The following is a 19874-nucleotide window of genomic DNA, read 5'->3' as shown; positions in this document are numbered from 1 at the left end:
TGGGACCCACCACTTGACCACACTGGATTAAGGTTAATACCCATGGTTTGGTTTGGAAGATGGTTCAGCAGGACAGCACACACGATGAACACAGCCTGCCCAGGCAGTCAGGGAGGCCGCAAATGGAGTCCTGAATTCTCTTGGGAAGGCTCAGAGCCAGAGTCTTTGTCTGGGGGTTGGCACCCATTGACGAACACAACTTGCCCAGGAAGTTGCAGAAGCTGCAAATGGATGCTGTGTCCCCTTGGCTTAAGTGCCAAAGTCACACTATCATAAACACTGGGAGAATGTGGTTAGACCCCTCATCTACTCATGATAATCATGGAGAGTTGAACTCACAACCTCTTGGTTATAGCCTTGAATTTAACCATCTAGGCCACCACTCTGGAGATGTGTGGATGCTATCACTGTCCTCAAAATGGGTTGACCTGCTCAACATTTACATAAATTTTTTGGGTGAGGTTGTCTATCAACACACTTATAATTGAATTTCTACTTAATCGATAGCAATATGTATGGACTAATTTCAGGAGATACTTTTAATATAACTTTTTTGATGGCCGAATGTAACATTGGCTGTAGTTACCTGGTAGATGCCATCTTCCTCATGAGTCATTCATATTGTGCTATCTTAGAACAATGGATATCTGTTATGTCTGGTGTAGCATGTTCCAGCTTTCTACCATATGGGTGGATGTTGTTTGACCAACCTGTCTTGAAGTATCAATTGATCAATTGATAGTGCACCTGGCTGATCTGTGCAATATAACTGAGTGATATAAATAAACTATGGTGGTATGCCACTCGAGATGTGTCAGTGTATACAAAGGGGTGTAATATAGTGGGGTGCTTGGGACAAAAGATGGGCTTACCCCAAAAGGAGCTGGGCACTACCTCAACAACTTATATAGTATGCTCCATCAAAATCTTTTGGGAGATCCAGTGTGTGAAATTTCAATTGCTTAATTGTGAAGTCATTATTTGGACAGCTGATGGAGTGATTCATTTTCAGTCCAAATATTGCAGGGTTGTCCCACCATGTTTAGGACACATTCCCCAACTTGGAATAATTTGGGATACTATTTGCACATCCCAAGATCCTATCTCACTTGCCCCTTGTTACCATGGGCTTTCCATTCCATCTCAGCTTTCGCCATCTATACAACTTGATTCTTGCTCATTGCTTTCAGATATGATGCTTGAGGATACATTTTCACCACTTTGCTCATGTTTTTGACACGTCCAACATGGCATTAGCATGCACACACTTCCTTTTCTGATTTCCATTTGTGGTGCTGCTTAACAAAAAAGGGAGGACCTTTTCTTGATGTGATACTTCTCTTGTTGACTAATGAAGTCCTTTTTTGAGATAACTTGTGCACTTCAGAGCAATTTGCTATGCTGAATCTCAAGGTCTACATGTACCATGCAAAAGCTCTAGAAACTTCCATCTTTGACATTGCTAGATAATCAAACAATGCATTGGAATATGAAAGGGAAAGTTTTGAATGATAAACATGAAAGACAGGACAAGTAAATGGAAATAGGAATCCACTATGAGAATCGAATAGGACAATGGTTGAGTGTCGGGTTACACATTCCACAAACTTGCTCTCGAGCACCAAGAATGTGCAAGCACAGGACTTTGGCCACAGACCCTCCTTTTGTAGACAAAAAGGTGGGATAACTTGTGAGAAGTGAGTTGGCCAAGACTTGAGAAAAACCAAATGGGAATATGGATCCACTATGAGAATCAAATACTGCAACGGTTTGAGTGCTAGATGACACATTCCAAGAATTCCCTCTCTCCAGAGTGCAAATCAAGAATGTGCAAGCACAAGACTATGGCCACACACCCTCCTTTTGTAGCCAGAAATGTGGATGACCCATGAGAACTAAGTTGGGCAAGACTTGAGAAAAGCCACCCTTAAATTAGGGTTTGGGTGCCCATGAACACGTGAAGTGTTGACTCTCAAAACCCTTTCTCAAAGCACAAGTGATCAATCAAGGAAGTTAGGAACAAGATTACCCAAGATGCACTGGTTACTCCAACATGATCAAGACCGGATATGCCTTGGTGATTGTACCCTAAAGAAGATATCTGAAGCCACAAACCCTCTATGAAGGAGTCTGACTAGTCACTATTTTACTGCTTGTAGCCACACAAGCTCCATGGATAGCTCATTGTGACATCTAGACGCCTCCAATAGAGCATATGCATGCCCTTTGTTCCCATGGATTCCAGTGTATATCTTGAAGAAAAATTCAGGTTGAAGTCTTGAAAGCAAAAGAATTTTTTGTAGAGGGTGGTCCGAATAGCCACAAAGGTGGCTTTTCTCTACTAGACAACCATTAAGAGTGGCCAGCCTAGGAGATGTCTATTCCCTATGCTTCCATGCTTTTGCGTATTTGACTTGTGCTATGATATTTTAACCTAAGTGATGAGTGGATTTCACTTTAACCTTTTTTCTTTTGGAATGCAGTTGTTACTATGTTGAGTTGCTCTCCACACATGCGATGTAGCTTTTATCTTATGTCTCTAGTATTAGTTTAAGTTATATTGATGTTTTATTCAATTGGTTGTGACTGACCCAATTCTTGTGGCATGGTTGATGCAGAAGGTGGCCGTAAGAAGCTTCCCACAAGTTATAAAGACGAAAACTTTTACATTAGTAGTGTGCCTTCTAATTGGGTAAGGCCTCTTAAGCTAATTAGTGACATGATTAGAATATGTGAGTGTGTCATTACTATATTGAAAATGTGTTCAATTTCATGCAACATGTCAAGATCAATTAGTGCTTTTATATGTTTTAATGTCTTTTTGGAGTTAATAGCATAATTGCTAATAGTGCTATTTAAATTCACAAGTTCTATTATGAGGACTTTGGAAAATGTGTTTATAATTTGTATGTATTTTCACAACATTTTCTCGTAGCTTTCTTTATGGTGTCTTGCTGTGTAATAAGTTGAGGAAGAGCATGATTAGCACTTTGTGAAGAGTATCTAAAGTGCAAGTTCATGGTGACTTGAGATGATCATCGAAACATAAAACTTTTAAGAACTCCAAAATGAGTTTTAGGATCATTGTCTTTTCCATTTCTTGGGTTACTTTTTTTGGAGGTCTTTTTCAAAAGATAGTTTTGCTTTTCTTTTGGGGGGGCAGGGCGGGGGGGGGGAAGGCCTTGAACTTGACCTACCCATGTTTCCATTCTTTATCCACATGCAATGTGCTTTAATCTTGAGCTTTGTTTCTAGCCTGCAAGTTCTACTTTTATTCCATGCATTTGCATGTTTGTTTCTCTTCATTAAAGCCATCTATAATGAGAGGATGCATGGAGTCACACAAAGATTTGTGTAACTATGAATGTTGTGCCAACTCTTACTTGAGAAAGTAGCCCAAAACCTCGAGGCCTTCCACCTGCAGTGAATGGTGTTATCGAAGGCTCTAGCGGCCATTGTGATAACCAACCTCAAGATTGTCTCAAATCATCCCTCCGACGACAAGTGCCTTGAGCAATATGGGTAAATGAGGGCTAGACCACAGATGTAGTGTGGGAAAGTGATGTGACGCTATCACACAAGTAGGCCAAGGAGGCGGAGGAGAAAGCAGCATGAGTGCAAGCAAAAGAGTAATCATAGAAGGGAGTGGAGGGAGGAAAAAACCCAGAGAGAGAGAGAGTAATCATAAAAGAGAGTGGAGTGAGGAAAAATCCAAGAGAGAGAAAGAGAGAGAGAAAGTCGTTGAACTCTAGTATGCCATCATTGATGGGTGTTTGATCATGCCTCTCTTATTCCTAACAATAGCTTTCATTCAATCTTGACCAGTTGCTTAATCTAATCCATTTATGTCATCTTCTTTTCTATTCGGCCAAGTTTCTTGCCTATGGTCTTTACATATTCTCGATAGAGATTACATCTCAATACATAATACAATTTTGAAGGTTTGATTTTAAGACAAACAAATATGTAACCTAGGGAATTGGGAATGGAACAAATTAGTTTAACTTTTTTCTCTCAATGAAAATGCTAAAGCCTTAGAATGTCCTTAGAATGTAAGACCTAGACAATATATGCTAAATTATAAAAGTAGGGTCCCTAACTCAAAGGGAGTCATCAATTGCATGCAGAAAAATACGTTTTCTTGAAAAACTCAAAATTCTCATATTATTGCACATGCTCAATAAATTAAAGCTGAATAAGTCGAAAACACGACTGTTTGAGGAGAAAAGTCTGCAATGCAAAGTGCAGCTGGCTGGAACAGAAAATGCAGGCTGTAGGCAGCTTGGGATTGATCAACCAGCCTCCAGAGCTGAAAGTCAAGGTTGTGTGGTTGAAAAACTGCTGCCCAGCATTGTAGAGACTGCCATCTGCTGAAAACACAGCCTGTCTGGGTGTTGCAAGCAGCCTGGAATAGTCACCTAGCTGTAGAAACAGCCATCTTGCATCAAATCTAGCCTAGAAGGGGTATCTATGTAGAAAATGCAGCTATTATGGCTGTACATAGGTCACTGTGCACAAAAGCAGATTGGCAGCATAGAAAAAGTCGCACAACTTGTTGCAGGGACAGATGCTTCTCTTTCAGTTGACTCCAATTCCCACCAAGGAAAATGATACTTTGTGTGGGTGCACAATGGAAAGGAAATTGAACTCTGGGTGAATAGAGATGAAGTAGACGCAAAGAAACATAGGAGAAAGAAGGAACAAACTAACAAAAGGCTCGGCCTGATCATAGTTGCCCCCATTCCACCGTGTCTTCATATCATCATCACACGCCCTCCTCATTATTTTGTATCCATCCTCCCTGCCTCTGTTTTGGTGCCCTGACTGACAATTTTTGCTGTGTGTAGGGGATGACATTGTCCATCCTTGCACCTTGAGTTTCAATTAGTATGCTGGATACAAGACTGCAGACTGATCTAAACACTCGATACAATGCTGTAGACAATCAGCCCCTGTATGCTGTGGAGGTGTGTTAGTAAAAGTCGCAGACAGATGGTAGAAGACGGGAATCAAACCGAGGAAGATAAGAGAACGATTGGCTGGAATGATGTAATTATTGAAAGTTGGAGGCATGACAAAGGACTACTATACATTGACATAGGGCTGAGAAAAGGTCGACTTGTTGGCCAAAAGGTTAGTGCTGGCTGAAAATGCCTGCCCACTTGCCCATGTGGCATAATTGACAAATGAACTTCACTAATAAATGGAGAAGAAACCCTAATCCCTTGTGAAATGGAGCAAACTGACACACAAGATGAATTGACAAATTATGACAATGACATAGCTCCCAATGTCCTCGTCTAACTCAAGTAGAGGCTCACAAGTATGAGACGTAGAGAGAAGAAGATAATGAATCATGTGTGTGCTAACAAAGTCAGCATGGTCTTTAGTTTATACTCTAAACTTTTGACTCTCATCCTACTTGCATACATTTACATAAAATAAGATATGCTTCAACTTCTGTGACTTGTGACATGTTGAGGTGACAAAATTGCACAAAGGGCTGTGAGTGGCTAATGAATTATTGACTGAATGATTAATTAATGAGAGTAGTCACGTTTTGGGTTTTAAGCATGTGACATCTGAATGGCCAACTCTGTGAAATCAAAGTCCTCTTCACACCGAATGCAGTCATTTCCTCGAAGCAGCTGCTATTGGAGGAAAATTGAGCCAAGGGATGCCATTTGTGTAGTTGCTTGGCCATAGGTTGGTTTTCGATTGCGTGAGAATATATTGCAAGGAAGCATGATTAAATAATCTAAACAAGTTACTTGATAAGATAAGCCCTTTATTTGCAAAATGCATATTTAGGAATGAAGCAATGACATTTTACTCATAGGTAATCATGTGTGCATGGTTCTTCTCCCATCAAAGCCGATTATCATCAATGATCACAACATATTGAAAAATCTTACTCTTGGATAAGCTACCACAAAAGTCATAGCTATGTTCTCATATAGAAGATTTGTGTAAACACTTTGAACAACATAGTATGCTTAACAATGATAACTTTTGTTTGTTTTCTAGATGTAATATTTCAAGAATTGGAGAAAACAAAGGCTAAAAGCTGAGTATGATTATTATTGAGAAAATTATAGGGTCAACCTAAGTTCTTTAGGAAAGAGCTCAGTTATAATCAATTTGAGAGTGAGTAGTAGTAGTTTTCACTCACACAAGATCATATAACGATATATATACACACATGCATCGAAAAGGCTTCTAAAATTTAGGGGCCCGTCTAGTATGGATGTCATGTGAAAGTTCTTTATGAGTATATTATAAAAACAATGTTGAAATCCTCATATGAATTTTCTATGCAAAGATTTGTACATTTTAAGCTTTCAGCCTTCACATGCACATTATATAAACATCTCATGATCATGTTATCTTTCTGATTGTAAGTGTCTGTTTTGGTAAATCTAGCCCACACGTCAAGGCATTAATCCTTTTTGTGTGTGAGTCTAACCTTGACATGCTTGAGTTTCAATCATAGGTGCCGAATTGAGTCATGTAGGTGGAAGTGTGTACTATCTTTTTTTTAGCCCATTGTGTGGGTCTACCATAACATGTGGCCACTCATCAATGGCCCCGACTCTAATGCACTTTTTTTTATATCTAGTAAGTGCAAAGGAATCTCCTAAACCTTAGGTCTCATCCCTCCCCTCCCCTCGGGGGGAAACAAAAGGGGTGTCATATGAAAGCTATTTACGAGTATATCACAAAAATAATACCTGAAATCTTCATACGAGTCTTTTATGTAAAGATATGTGCATTTTAAGCTTTTAATCTACACATGCACATTGTACAAACATTTTATGATCGCACCAACTTGCTGATTGTAATTGTTTGTTTTCAAAGATCTAGTCTACACTTCAAGGCATTAATTATTTTTGTCTCACAAGTACCCAATCGGGTCATATAGGTGGAAATGTGTATTATCTTTTCTTTAAACCACTCCATGGGTCCACTATAACTTGTGAAAGACCACTCATTCATCGCCAATACTAATGCACTTTTCTTTATATCTAGTAAGTGTAAATGAAAAAAAATTAATAAATAATTAAATATTCAAAATAATAGAAAGGATGCTTTTTTTGTTGGGGGGGATTATATCATGACAATTTGGAATAGGGAGTGAAACCAACCACTCTATGAGCTTCTTATTGTTAGTATTTCACATACTTCATAGACCTCTAGATGTCATGCTTCATCCTTGGTTAAAAGGAGATTCCTAGTCAACACTCCAAAGTGGATCCATGCTAATGTGTTGAAGAATCATTGAGCCTAGAAAGCTAGAAACCATTGGCATTGGCCACACATAACCTGCCCCTTGTGATACAGCTTGTCGAGCTCAGAGGGTATGGGGATCAAGACACGTAGTGGTTGTTAGCAGCAGAAAGATAGAGAGAGCGAGCACGACTTGTGGATACAATGACGAGTGTACCTCTTTAGGTTTTTAGATAGATATATATACGAAAGTACAAATGCTAAGGGTCACACCGGAACACATTTAAAAGGCACGAGGGTCTTTATTCCCAACAACCTCCCACCTAAAGGCAATTTGCCTTAAGAGGAGAAAAGAATCACCTAAGTCTAGGTATGTACAAAGCTGAAATACATATATCTATCCAACTCCCATCATCTGTCGGCAATGAGCAAATGGCTCTGTTGGAAGACTCTATATGAGAAGGTTTGCAGGATTATCATCTGTGTGCACTTTGACAAGCTCAATGCTCTTGCTGTCAAGTACATCTCTAATGAAGTGGTACTTTACATGTATGTGTTTCGTCTTTGCATGAAAGACGGGATTTCATGCTAGTATGATAGCACTCTAACTATCACAATGGAGAACATGTAACTCTGTAATGCCAAGCTCTCCCACCAGACGTGAAAGTCATAAAGCCTCCTTGCATGCCTCAGCGGCAGCCACATACTCTGCTTGTGTAGTAGCCAATGCAACACACTTTTGTAGCCTGGAGATGGAAGAGATTGCTCCTCTTGTGAAGGTAAACACATCTAGAAGTGGACTTTCGGCAATCCGCATGACCAGCATAGTCTGCATTTGTAAGGCTAACGACATATGCCTTTTACTTTCCAAAGCAGATGCACAACTCCTTTGTGCCTTTGAGGTATCTCATAATACCTTTCACTGCTTCCCAATGCTTTTTACCTGGGTTTGCCATGTATCTGCTAACCACTCCCACTACAAAGGCAATGTCAGGATGTGTAGCAACCATAGCATACATTAAATTGCCAATAGTTGAAGCATATGGTATCTTGGCCATTTCAGCCTTCCTCTCATCGGATGTAGGGCTGTTCTCTGCACCGAGTTTCACATATGGAGGCAATGGAATCCCAATTGTTTTCCCTTGCTCCATATTGAAACGCTGCAAAACCTTGGAGATACACTCCTGCAGAGATAGATAGAGTAATCCTTTTGACCTATCTTTGAGTATTCGCATGCTAAGAATGTGATTTGCATTACCAAGATCCTTTGTGTCAAAGCTTCCATGAAGACTTTGCTTCAGTGAATCCAAGTCTCGAGTTTCCTTGCCAGCAATCAATATGTCATCAACATACAGAACCAAGATAATCAGGCTGCTATCTGTTGCCTTCTTGGTGTACAAGCAGTGATCCACTTGACTTCTATGAAAATTTTGAGATTGCATAAATGTACTAAACTTATGATACCATTCTCTTGGCGCTTGTTTCAGCCCATACAGATTTCTTTTGAGTTTACATACCATCTTCTCTTTCCCCTTTTCACAAACCCTTCAGGCTGCTGCATATATATGTCTTCATGTAGATAGCCATGTAAGAATGCAGTTTTCTTGCCACAATGATGGCATTCAACATCTTTGCTGCGTGATTTATTGCATCCCTTGCTATCAGATTTGCCTTTCTACTGTGATCTCCCCCTAGTATGCAAAGCACTAGAAGACTTACTAGATGCATTGTTCTGCCGATTCATTTCCTCCATGAGTAGAGCACTCTCTACATCAGGATACAAAAGAATCGCGTTAGAATTGCTCATAGTAGTTTTGAATGTATCCCAACTCTCTGGAAGAGTGCAAAGCAAGAACGTAGCCTTAAATTCTTCATCAATCAAGAACTTCAAGGCAACCAACTAGCTGAAAATGGAGTTAAACTCACTCAAACGAGTAGACATTGTTGTACCCTCTTTCATACGCAAATCCATAAGCTTTTTTAGTCAATACGTTTTACTTGCGGCACTCTTCTGTGCATACAGTTCTTCTAGTCGAGTCCAAATAGCATATGCAGAATCCAAACCTTCAATGTTAAGCAGCAAGGCATTAGAAATCGATAGCTCAATGGTTGAGCGTGCAAGCTCATTTAACTCATCCCAATCTTCGTGTTCCATATCTGCGGGCTTTGCCCCTTTGGTCTTAATCGGCTTTGCATGCTTCTTTTGCAGCAAGATATTGTAGCATTGTTTTTACCAGACTACAAAATTATGTGCTCCTTCAAGCTTCTTAATGTGCATGAGATTACTGCTGTCACTGTTGCCAGCCATGGTTTCCAGCCCAAATGTGACCAAGAAATTCAGCAAATGCAGGCCCAAACTGTTACACAAGTGACCAAGGTACAAACAAGTACCAACCAGCAATAAATGACCATGTAGAAGCAGAAATTTCAGATCTGTAAGTAAATTTTCAGAAGCACCAAACCATGTGCTACAGCATTCCACAACTGATTACAGCTGTTCCAAGGGAAAATACATCACATTACATGAGAAGTCCCAAATTTTAGCTGCAAGCCGCCTGCTGTCGTGACCTATCGCCTTGTAGAAAACTGCCGCCAGATGCCACGAAAGCTGTTGCCAGCCAATCGCCTGGTGTTGTGACCTGTCGCTTGCCTTGAAAATTGTCACGCGGTTCACGCGTGCTGTTGCTTACTTGCCAAGTCAAAAAATGACCTGTTGCATGCCTACCAGGTCAAAAAACGGCTTGTCATTTGTGCAGATTTAGGGTTTCTGGATTGTCGACTGACAGTGCAACACACACGTGCCTGAAATCAGTGGCAACATGATGATTTTGCGCGAGCGAAACACTAGAGATGTCTTGGTCGGACTCCGAAGAGTGCGAACACCTTAGCCGAAGCTTCGATGCCAGTTTGATGAGCTCAGAGGGTGTGGGGATCGAGGCACATAGTGGCTGTTTTTTTTCCCAAGAAAAGAGAATTCTATTAATAACACCTCGGAGAAAGTCCCCCTAAGGTAAATACAAAGTACAAGAAACTTTGAAGAGTAACTAGCAGCAAGAAGATAGAGAGAGTGAGCATGACTTGTGGGTCAATGACGAGTGTACCCCTTTAGGTTTTTAGATAGATATATATATGAAAGTACAAGTGCTAAGGGTGTGTTCACACCCGAACACATTTAAAAGGCACGAGGGCCTTTATTCCCAACACCTATGTAGTTTTGTATTTCTAATTCCTCTCATGAAAACATATTTGAAAGAGTTTATTGCATTTCTTGTGCTTTTAGACTGATTTAATGATGATTTTTACTTATAAAGCTATTTTCATGAGGTTAGGGATCTTGCTGTGAGTTGATACAATTGTTCATGCTAGCTTGTTTGTTTTGTTCCAGTATGGTGAGGGTGGTCTTATGGTGGATAACTCAGAGAAATTCAATGCAAACAAGTAAGTAAACCTTTTCAAACTATACTGAAGTTTTTCTCCTTCCGTGACTTGCAATATATTATGTTTAATACTTAAATTGAACTTTTTGAAGTCTTGTGAATATGCCTCTGCGTTGTCACTAATTTGCTACATTTACACGTCCTTTTTGGGTACAGTTAATTAATCTGGCATTGCTTCTTGTGGGATGGTACACTCTTAATTTTTTGCTTTTGGAAATGTGTCAATGTGACAATTAAGGAGTGTGAAAGATTCCATAAGTTAGTTAAGAGTCGTATGGTAAAGAATAGACACTTGAATACTAGTAGATGTTTGATCATTTCATGGTTGACTTCGTGCACGTCATATAGTTCTTGACATCAATCACTTGTATTTTAAAAAAGGAGCTTGCAAGTCATTGATTCTTGAAATCAAACAATTTCAAATTTGTGCTTTATAAAGGAGCTTGCATTCTTGTGGTTTCATTTCTTAAACATGTACCTTGGCTAGAAATACGGGAAAACTCTTCATGTCTACACATGCTACAAGTTGGCATTTGATCTTTTTTCAGATTCCTCCAAATCTTTGTGTTAAAGTTCAACTAGTCAACTTGGGCTGTTTTGATGTTACTTTTCTTAACATCATTTTTTAAAGAGATCAAAGTCATTTGATCACATTCTGTTGGTCCTTAATCTTGCCTAGAGCACATATCATACCTCGATCCAATTCAATGTGATATGGGCTTACACTAGGGAGAGACATGCAAGATCGTGAGCTAGGGTTTGATCGAGTTTTTGGACATGACAGAATTGTTTTGACATTCTTGCCGTTTAGTGTTTGATTTTTCATTGCCATTCCTTCATTGTGACAAGGGTGAGTATAGGGGGAGACAAACTATCTTAGGAGAAAATTCAAATGTGCAAGGGGCTGGAGTGTGGGAGCCTAGAGAGTTTAGGAGCAACGAGAATTTAGTGTGGCCTGTTGTGCATGCATTGGAATGTTGTAATGCTCCATCTTGTGGCTTGATGTAGACGATTGAGTGTGTGCATCTAAGATATGTTTCTCTTATTGCTATGCACTATATGTTTTACTGTTACGGAAGACTAGGTTCTCAGTTTCGACTAGTGGCTTGACATCAAAGGAAGAGCATGAGGGAGATACGGTAGTGTCTACAAACTTTTAGCTGTGAACAAGCAATTTTAGCTGCAAAAAGAAGCCTCAGTACATTGTGAGGAGGAAAGTAAAGCCAAAAGATATTGCCTCTTGTAGCTTGATGCTCCACCACACATCAGATGAAAAGCTGATGAGCCTCTGCAATCGCCTTTAACAAGCTTGATAAATCTTGGAACTGCAGCAAGCATGGATACACTTGGACTGCAATGCTGAAATTTAACTTGTGATGCTCTAGCTTGTGGCTCAGTGGAGATGATTGGGTGTGTAGAGGTTATTTGTGTCGACTAGGTTGACATGAAAGGAGGAGGAGAGGGGGATGTAGTACTGTCTACAACTGTTTGGCTATGAACAAGCAATTTTATCAGTGTACTTGACTCTTGAGTCATGTAACCATGCAAAATTTGGTCTGGGAGGATAGAGGCATTGTGAATCAGCTTCAAGGTATTGAATAGCTTGATGCTTTTCTTCAGAAGTTGAAAAACAATTTTGACAAGGATTATGCAAGAAAACAATGTCCTTTACAGAAGTCTGCAGCAAGCAGACACGTTAGGGGCTCAACCCTAGCTTCAGGGTGCTTCCAAATGCATAAAGGGATATCCAAATGCACACTCCAGGTATCCCTTGCTGCAATACCTTGGGTATAGCTGATTGAGTACTTTGTGAGTCTTTTGGAGAGCAAGGAAATGTAATCACAATGCTCTTAGACTAGTTTGCAGTGAGCAAGGATTGATTGAATAGCTCATTGCTTCTCTTTGGAAGTTGAAAAGCACTTTTGACAAAGATTATGCAAGAAAACAATGCTCTTAGTGTTGCATAGATCGTAATTGGAGTGATGAATGCATTAAAAGGCCATCCTTTTGTGCAGGATTCTTGAAGATGGAGGCATTGTTGGTTCATTTGTGCAAGTGCAACATGGCTTGGTGCAAGCTTGTCCTATGATGCATGTCTCATAGGAAATTAGTTTGTGTGTTAGAAAATGAAATAGTGAATGACCAAAAACCTATATCTTTAAGTTATGAAAGTGCCACCACCTAAGATTGGTCATGGTTAAATTTGCTAGTATGCTAGAGTGTGTTGATACTGGAATGACTACAAGAGAAACATGTAAAGCCTTTCCTTGATGTGGTGATAATGCACCTCAATGTGCTTTATGTGATCTTTAGAGATTGGATATGTTACAAGTGCCATGTACTCTAGGTGTCAATGTAACACTATGTTGGTTATGGAGGACTACTCTGCAGACTCAAAAGGATTGAGCAATTGGGGAATTGCTCTTTCTTATGGAATATTCTGGTGGTCTTGTCAGATTGCCTCCTGAAGTTCATGCTGCTTTGGAGGTAGTTTGTTGGTAGTGTCTGCATGTAGTTGGTTTTTGAGCATAGGAGGAGCTTGAAAAGTGGATCATCATGTGATATTTTGGCTTGATAGCTGTGGTTTCAGCAAATCTAAATAACCTAAGACTCAAATGATGAACTTGCTTTTTCTATTGTGTCAAGTCTCACGAGGAGGAATAGATTAAAAGAATTGTGGTAGGGCATCTGTTTATAATACAATGTGCACATAGTGCAACTGCTAGTGATAGTGTATGACAAACTCCTTTGCATTTGATCATGCATCGAGCCATCTCCATTATTGTATTTTTTTCCCATCTCAGCCACACTATTTTGCCAAGTGGTACAAGAGGTTGGTGCATTGGTGCTTGACGCCCTTTGTCCTTGCAAGGTTTTCAAAGGATATTCAGAAGCATTTACCTCTTGTGTCAGTTTTAAGCATTTTAAAATTTTCCCCTTGACTCGTTCTCCACCGTGGTGGCAAAGTCTTTTTATTGGTTAAAATACATCAGATTCAGCTTGTAGCTCAAAGACCAAGTATACTTAGACAGTGTTCAATGAATATTTTAATCACTGGCTACTGGGGGAATAGGATGACTCGGTAGCATCGGAATACTGCCATATCACACTCATGAGGTCCAGGATGTTAAAGGGGTTACATCCAATGTATTGGCATGTCAAAGTTGCACAAAAAAAAGCCTATCATAGAAGAAGAAAATAAATCATCACATGGGTGTCTCATCATTGCACAGGATTGACACTGAGGTGCTGGATTTGCTTCCGGATGATCAAGAAACAATCCAAAAGCAGAAAGCTATTTATCATTGGGATAAGGTATGCTTTGTTAGTTTTGACAGTATCTCTGGATTTGCTCATTGCTTTTGTAGGACTTCTTGATGTCAGTGTCTTTTATGTGCTTCTCATTTCAAACTATGTGTTCAGAAACACAAGAAATTTGTGAAGCTGCACCAAGGAGAGAGGGTCACAGCATCTGGAAAGGTTTGGTACTCTTTACATTCTGGAGCAGAAAGGTTTCATAATTTTTTATTATCTGGAGTTTCTGAGTTGGCGGTAGGCTGCTTGTGATAGCAAATGATGATGTAGACTGATTGTGATCGCTCTGGATAAGTTGACATAGTGTGCTGAAAGTACGTAGCTGAAGTATTATTGCAAGTAAGTGGTGACTTTACTTTGTCTAGGTTGTGGAGCTGGCCGCTTTATCTGTCCATTCTCTCTGTGTGCTGCAGTTGATTAATCTCGTTTTATGCATGTTTGTGGCTAGAGTGCAGTAATTCTAGTAATTCTAATTCAATGGCTGCTGGAGAAGCTCATATTTTGGGATAAAACAAAATGAAATTCTGTTTAGAAAGCTGAGCAGAATAATTGTAGGTCCAGGGTCCATGCCAGCACTTCTGAAGTTTCAGAGGTGGGCACCCAGTAGGTGCACATATCCTAGATTTCAAGCAGGTTATTAATGTACCTGAACAGTAATTTTACATAAAGGTATTGACTTTGTGCTTGTGTTGAAAGGACTATTCTGTATTTGTTTGCTTTTATATGTTCTGATTGTCTCAATGCTTTGATGTCCTAAATGTTTACAGCCTAACAAACAACACTGTCTGTGCCTACCCAGATCAAAACTGAGAGTGGTGCAAAAGTCAATGTGAACAATAGGGGCATGTATAAGAAGTGGAAAGAGAGGACACATTTGTGGGTCTCAAGCCATGGTGAAGAAGATAAATCTTCACCCCAAGGTAAGGGCAACTTTCTCCTCTTTTGCGCATGGAGATAAAAAGGGAGCTGACCTTTTCTTTTTCAACTTGTCTGATCAAACTTTGAACTTTAACAAAACTAAGGATCCAGCAGACTTGATCTTGTGAGTCATATTCATAAACAGGTAGTTCTAAAACCAAGCTAGCTGTAAAAATTTAATTTGAATTGTGGGGGGCCGTTCAAACTGGCCTTTGCTATGTCATGGCCTTGGGCCTGATGCAGTCTAATTTAATGCTAGAGGGATGGGAGCAAGAGCCTTTTTGTTTTTTTTTTTGGGGGGGGGGGGGTTCGTGGATTTAGAAGGCAGCACCTACTGAAGCAACACCTAAGGTTCAACAAAAGCTTCCCTCTCAGTTTCTGGCTGACATGTCCATTCTGGATAGCTTATTTGTTGTTCAGCAATCAAATGACAGGAAAGAGTCCGCTTATACTCTATGAAGTCATCTGTGACGGGGAGACTTTTAAGACACTCTGTTCAGTTCTCAGTGAAGCTGGTTTAATGTCTAATACTCAACTCATGGAGAAACCGGCACAAAGGGCTTTCAAAAGGATGAGATTTTGGGTCAAAGATGTCTGTAATGCATGCCCAAATTCCTGGCTTCATTGGTCCTGAGTGTCTTTGGGAAAATACATCCCATACAGAACAAGCTTCTTTCTTGAGAATAAGCTAAGCTCACTGTGGTCCTTGCACTGCAAAATCTCTCTAAAGATCTCACTCCAGTGATTGCTTTCAAGGCAACTAAACTTGACTACATAAATAACTAGATTTGGGTTTACAAATTATACGATCTAATAATATAATAGCACTTCACAATACTCTTCCCAATCTGAGGAAAAATTGGGTACCAAAATAACTAAAGCTACGGTTGGCAGAGGATGTAACCATATAGTAAGGCATAATCAACCCTGAGAGAGAAATGAAATGATATATTCGTCTGCGAAAGGTTAAAATGACCTCTTGAGACTAAGAGTTACAATTCTGTATGGTGATACAACTGTTTGGAAGAGAACAATAAATGCAGATGAAAGGAAAATAAAAGAAAGGCCCTAGTTGATACAATCATAAGCGATGAGGCTGTGCACATGGAATGAAACTAATAATATCATCATGGAGATACATGGGGCCTAGCTCTAGGAGGAGCAATAATCTCATGTATCCTGTGCATGTGTCCTCAACACATGGATTGGGATCTAGGATGTCTGGATTGGCTAATCTGGACAGCTTGGTCAATCAAGGTTCCCTGTGCAGGTGCAATTTGTGGTTGTGCTAGGGCTTGCTTACTACCGCTGTCAGATTTGGACCGAGTCTGGGACTGCTTTGAAGCTCCTTGGGTCTCCGTAATAAAGAAATCTGTAAGCTGCCTTTGGATAGGTCCTTGATGTATTGGAGCTCTACTCTTGAGGAAAGTCTCTCTGAGCTGTTGTATCTCAAGGAGAGAGAGGCCAAGACATATCTGATCAATGTAATCCAGGACTCTCAATAGTGGCCCAAACCCGTCTTTGAAGGGGACAATTAAAGTGCCCTCGGATCTCATAATTGGCCAGGCTGCCACATGTAGTGCTCCTCTGTCTTTAGCTCTAGTTGACATATCTGGCATATGCGCTCCTCAAGAGGTATGGATCTTTATATGCCAGTCTCAATTTCTAACTAGTGAAAGGTGCGCAATTGGTGGATAGCACATCTGATCCAATGAGAAAGGTGGGTATTCATGTATCTTAGACGAACAATAAAACCATCATTTGTGGTATGGAGAAGATGCTCTCAATAGAAAGCCATCTTCATCCCCAACTCATGCTTTGGTGCCAACCATGTCCTTTTGTTAGCCAATTGAGCGAGGTTTGTTGTGCTAAAAATGCATTAGCTTTACTTAAACAGCCCCAAAACATGCTTAATTAATGAAGAAACCTTGTTTATTTAAAAGAAACGCGATCGTAGAGAGTTTTTGTGTCCCATACGCACAAACCCACTTGGGAGGGCCCAAACTTTCTATAAATACATATGCTGCCCTTCATTCAGCCCTTAATCTCGTTTTTGTAGATTCTAGGTGTTTCAGCTTGCTATCCACGCCCCATTTGCGGAGGATATCTCAGCCGAAGCTGTCCATTGCTATCTCCATTAGTTGGCGCCTGATTTCCAGCCCTCTTCGCGTAGTTTGGAGCTGATTCCAACCAGGCAGCTGCTGTTCCTGTGCAGACTTGCTACCGTACAGCCTGCCATGTCATCACAGTCTTGCAGTCTGCGTTTTGTCTTTCTCTCTCCTGCAAGCTGTGCTGCTTGTGTTTTTAGTCTTTCTCTCTGCTCATTGCTGTTTGCATTAGATTCAGCTTCTCATTGCTGCGTTTGTTGGTATTCGACATCCGAAGGTTGCCTTGTTGCGATTTGGGATCCGTTCAGAGTACGACACACTCTCCAGCTCATTACCCCTGCCCTGATCCTTGAGATACATGAGTTCGAGGTACAACCCTGCATAGTGTGTTTTGCTGCATGAGCATCGTATATTTAGTAGTCATATTACTTCATTCATTCATTGTGTTCATTGTCTTTGAGTTACCCTAACCCTAACTGTGTTCTTTTATCAGTTCGTGCTTTGTCGTACGGTTCTTGTTTATGTTTCTGTGTTAGGGTATTTCTTAAGATGGTATCAGAGCTTGATACTCTTTGAGAAACCTAGGCCTTTGATATGAAAGCTCTACACAAGAAGCAAGAACAACAGTAGGTTCATATGACTTCGAACACAACAACATTGATTCAGTCTTCGAAGCCAACTATGCCAAGAACCGAGCAAGAGTGGGCCGATTAGCTTACTCCACAAAGTTCCGACGTGGTGGAAGACACTTTTGATTACATGGAATAAAAGCTGGGCAAGCTGACCCTTTGAAGAATACAAACTGATCATAGCTTATAGATGAAAGAAGATTGAGGAGCTCGATCAAACGATTGCCCTTCAAGAAAAGCTTCTAAATGAAGGTATGCATGAATTTCTCTCTTCAGATGTTACGCGTAAATCTGATGATATTGTAGGGCCGTCAAGATCTCCATCAGGGATGGGTCCCCTTCTTGGAGAACAAGACTCGGAGTATGTTTCTTTCTTTCATCCTCTTTCGTCCACTCCGGTGCAAGGTACTTTAGATTCGTCTTTTGTTTCTTCTTCTTTTATCTCTTCTGCTTTGCAATATTCTAGTAGAGATCATGTGGAAGAAAGAGTCCAGTCTATTGACTATGGAAAAGGTCCTCTTGAGGACCAATTCTTGTATGCTAACACACGTCGTGGGAATTATAAGAAAAAGCCAGGTACCTCTTCTTCTAACTTTCCTTCTTTTCAGTCTACTTCATAAAATCAGAATGAATTTGGTGTTTCTTTTTCTTCATTGCACATTGTATCATCATCTTTATATTTTCATTTCAAATCATTAAATGATAAAAACGAACAAAATGTATCTCCATCTCACACACCACATTTTCAAAATCCACCCATTCCACCACATTCTTTCGTTGCTTCTCCACTTTGATTCACACCATTTACATTTCCATTTCAGACACCTCATGTTGCACCGCACATCACACCGAGGAGGTATTGAAACATAGGCACATCCTTTAGGATTCATCCTTCTCTCAGTCGGGTATATTTTCGGAATCATTGTTGTCTAGATATTCCCCCCAGTCTCTCTCGAGTCTGGATCAGTTGACTCCACAGTTTGCCTCCATGGATTTACCTAGTGGACCTTCTAGTCATACTGCTGTGACCCGGCCTTACTTTGGACAAGGCTTTCATGTCCCAGTGTCTCCATCTTCATCGGCACCTTATGGAAACATTCATGTTGTAGTGCCTTCGCCTCAATCAACACTCATTGGACACTTATAGCCTACTGTCTACCTACCTCTATCCCCTCCTTCTACCTAATAGACATATCTAGCTCCACCATCTTATCCCCCACCTCCATCTTACCCCACCTACCGACACCTCATGGTTCTAGCTCATCTCAAGCATGCATTTAATGACAAGACTCATTTTAACGGGTCAAACTTTACCACTTGGTCGAACTTGATGAGAGATGTCATTGACTCCCAGAACCTTTGGAATATTGTGCAGGGGTTGGAATCCCAATCCGATCCCGCACTTGTCCCATATGAGGTTGTCCGCTCATGGAAGGCCAGTAATGCCTCTGCTATTGTGGAGTTGATGCAGGGCTTATTGCCTGAGTTTCGTTCTTAGCTTCAGCATTTTGACTTAGTGTTTGAGCGATGGGCATACTTGATTGATCACTATGCGGCTCGGGACAGGATCTGTCGTATCATTCTTGACCATGAGCTCCAGCTTTTCAAAATCACTGACGAGGATGACTTGAAAATCAAGTTGGCTGAGTATCAGCGTCTTCTCCCTGAATTCTCCACTACGGAAACTCCCAAGTTCTCTGACGATCAGGTCACATTGTTCCTAAATAAACTCCCCAAGAAATACTTCAATTTTCTGGAAGGTATTGTTTCAAAGCTTGCCATGGCTACATTCTATGAATTTGAGTGTCACTTGTTGCATTACATATGGTTGTTCGATTAGTTTCATATGAATTCCTCTTTAGAGGGGGCTCTTGTTGCTCATTCTTAGAAAGGGCAACAAGGGAAGGCAAAACAAAACCAAACCTCCACTCAAAATCAAAATCAAAAGCAAAATCAATCCGGGGAATCACAAGAAACATCCCAATCTCTCAAACCTAGGTGGCAGAATGTATCTTAAAAGAATAGGTATTGTCAATATTGTCAAAAGGTTGGCCAATTTGACGACGAGTGTCGATCAAAGGCAAGAAGCACAACACCAAAATCTAAGTCGCAGACCCTCGCCCCTCAGTTGGGCAAACCCCAGCAAGGGAGTCAGGGTGATAGCAAGGGGTAGTTTAAAGGTCAGACTCATATTGCCACTGCTTAGCCATCTCAGTTGACAACATTCTCACCTCCAGAGG

The 19874-nt window shown here is 40.5% G+C and overlaps 1 protein-coding gene across 5 annotated transcripts in view; it reads left to right on the top strand.

The window, feature by feature from the left end:
- LOC148033706 (putative DEAD-box ATP-dependent RNA helicase 29) overlaps nucleotides 1–19874 on the top strand; it is an 84819-nt gene that overhangs the window by 46267 nt on the left and 18678 nt on the right. For all 5 annotated transcript variants that reach the window (XR_015691355.1, XR_015691354.1, XM_087681679.1 and 2 more), the window contains exons 6-10: nucleotides 2619–2692; nucleotides 10613–10665; nucleotides 13898–13979; nucleotides 14088–14144; nucleotides 14779–14899. Coding sequence is in view for 3 of the 5 variants with exons in the window: in XM_087681679.1 (XP_087537805.1) it covers nucleotides 2619–2692; nucleotides 10613–10665; nucleotides 13898–13979; nucleotides 14088–14144; nucleotides 14779–14899 (387 nt within the window). In the remaining 2 variants the exon portion in view is untranslated. The remainder of the gene's footprint in view (nucleotides 1–2618; nucleotides 2693–10612; nucleotides 10666–13897; nucleotides 13980–14087; nucleotides 14145–14778; nucleotides 14900–19874) is intronic.

The sequence above is a fragment of the Lygodium microphyllum genome, chromosome 7 (assembly GCF_053477565.2).
Source record: "Lygodium microphyllum isolate KBCC chromosome 7, Lygodium_microphyllum_v1.1.10, whole genome shotgun sequence".
NCBI classification, from domain to species: Eukaryota; Viridiplantae; Streptophyta; class Polypodiopsida; order Schizaeales; family Lygodiaceae; genus Lygodium; species Lygodium microphyllum.
Note: the sequence above shows the minus strand (reverse complement) of the source record. Positions and strands in the feature narration are given on the sequence as shown.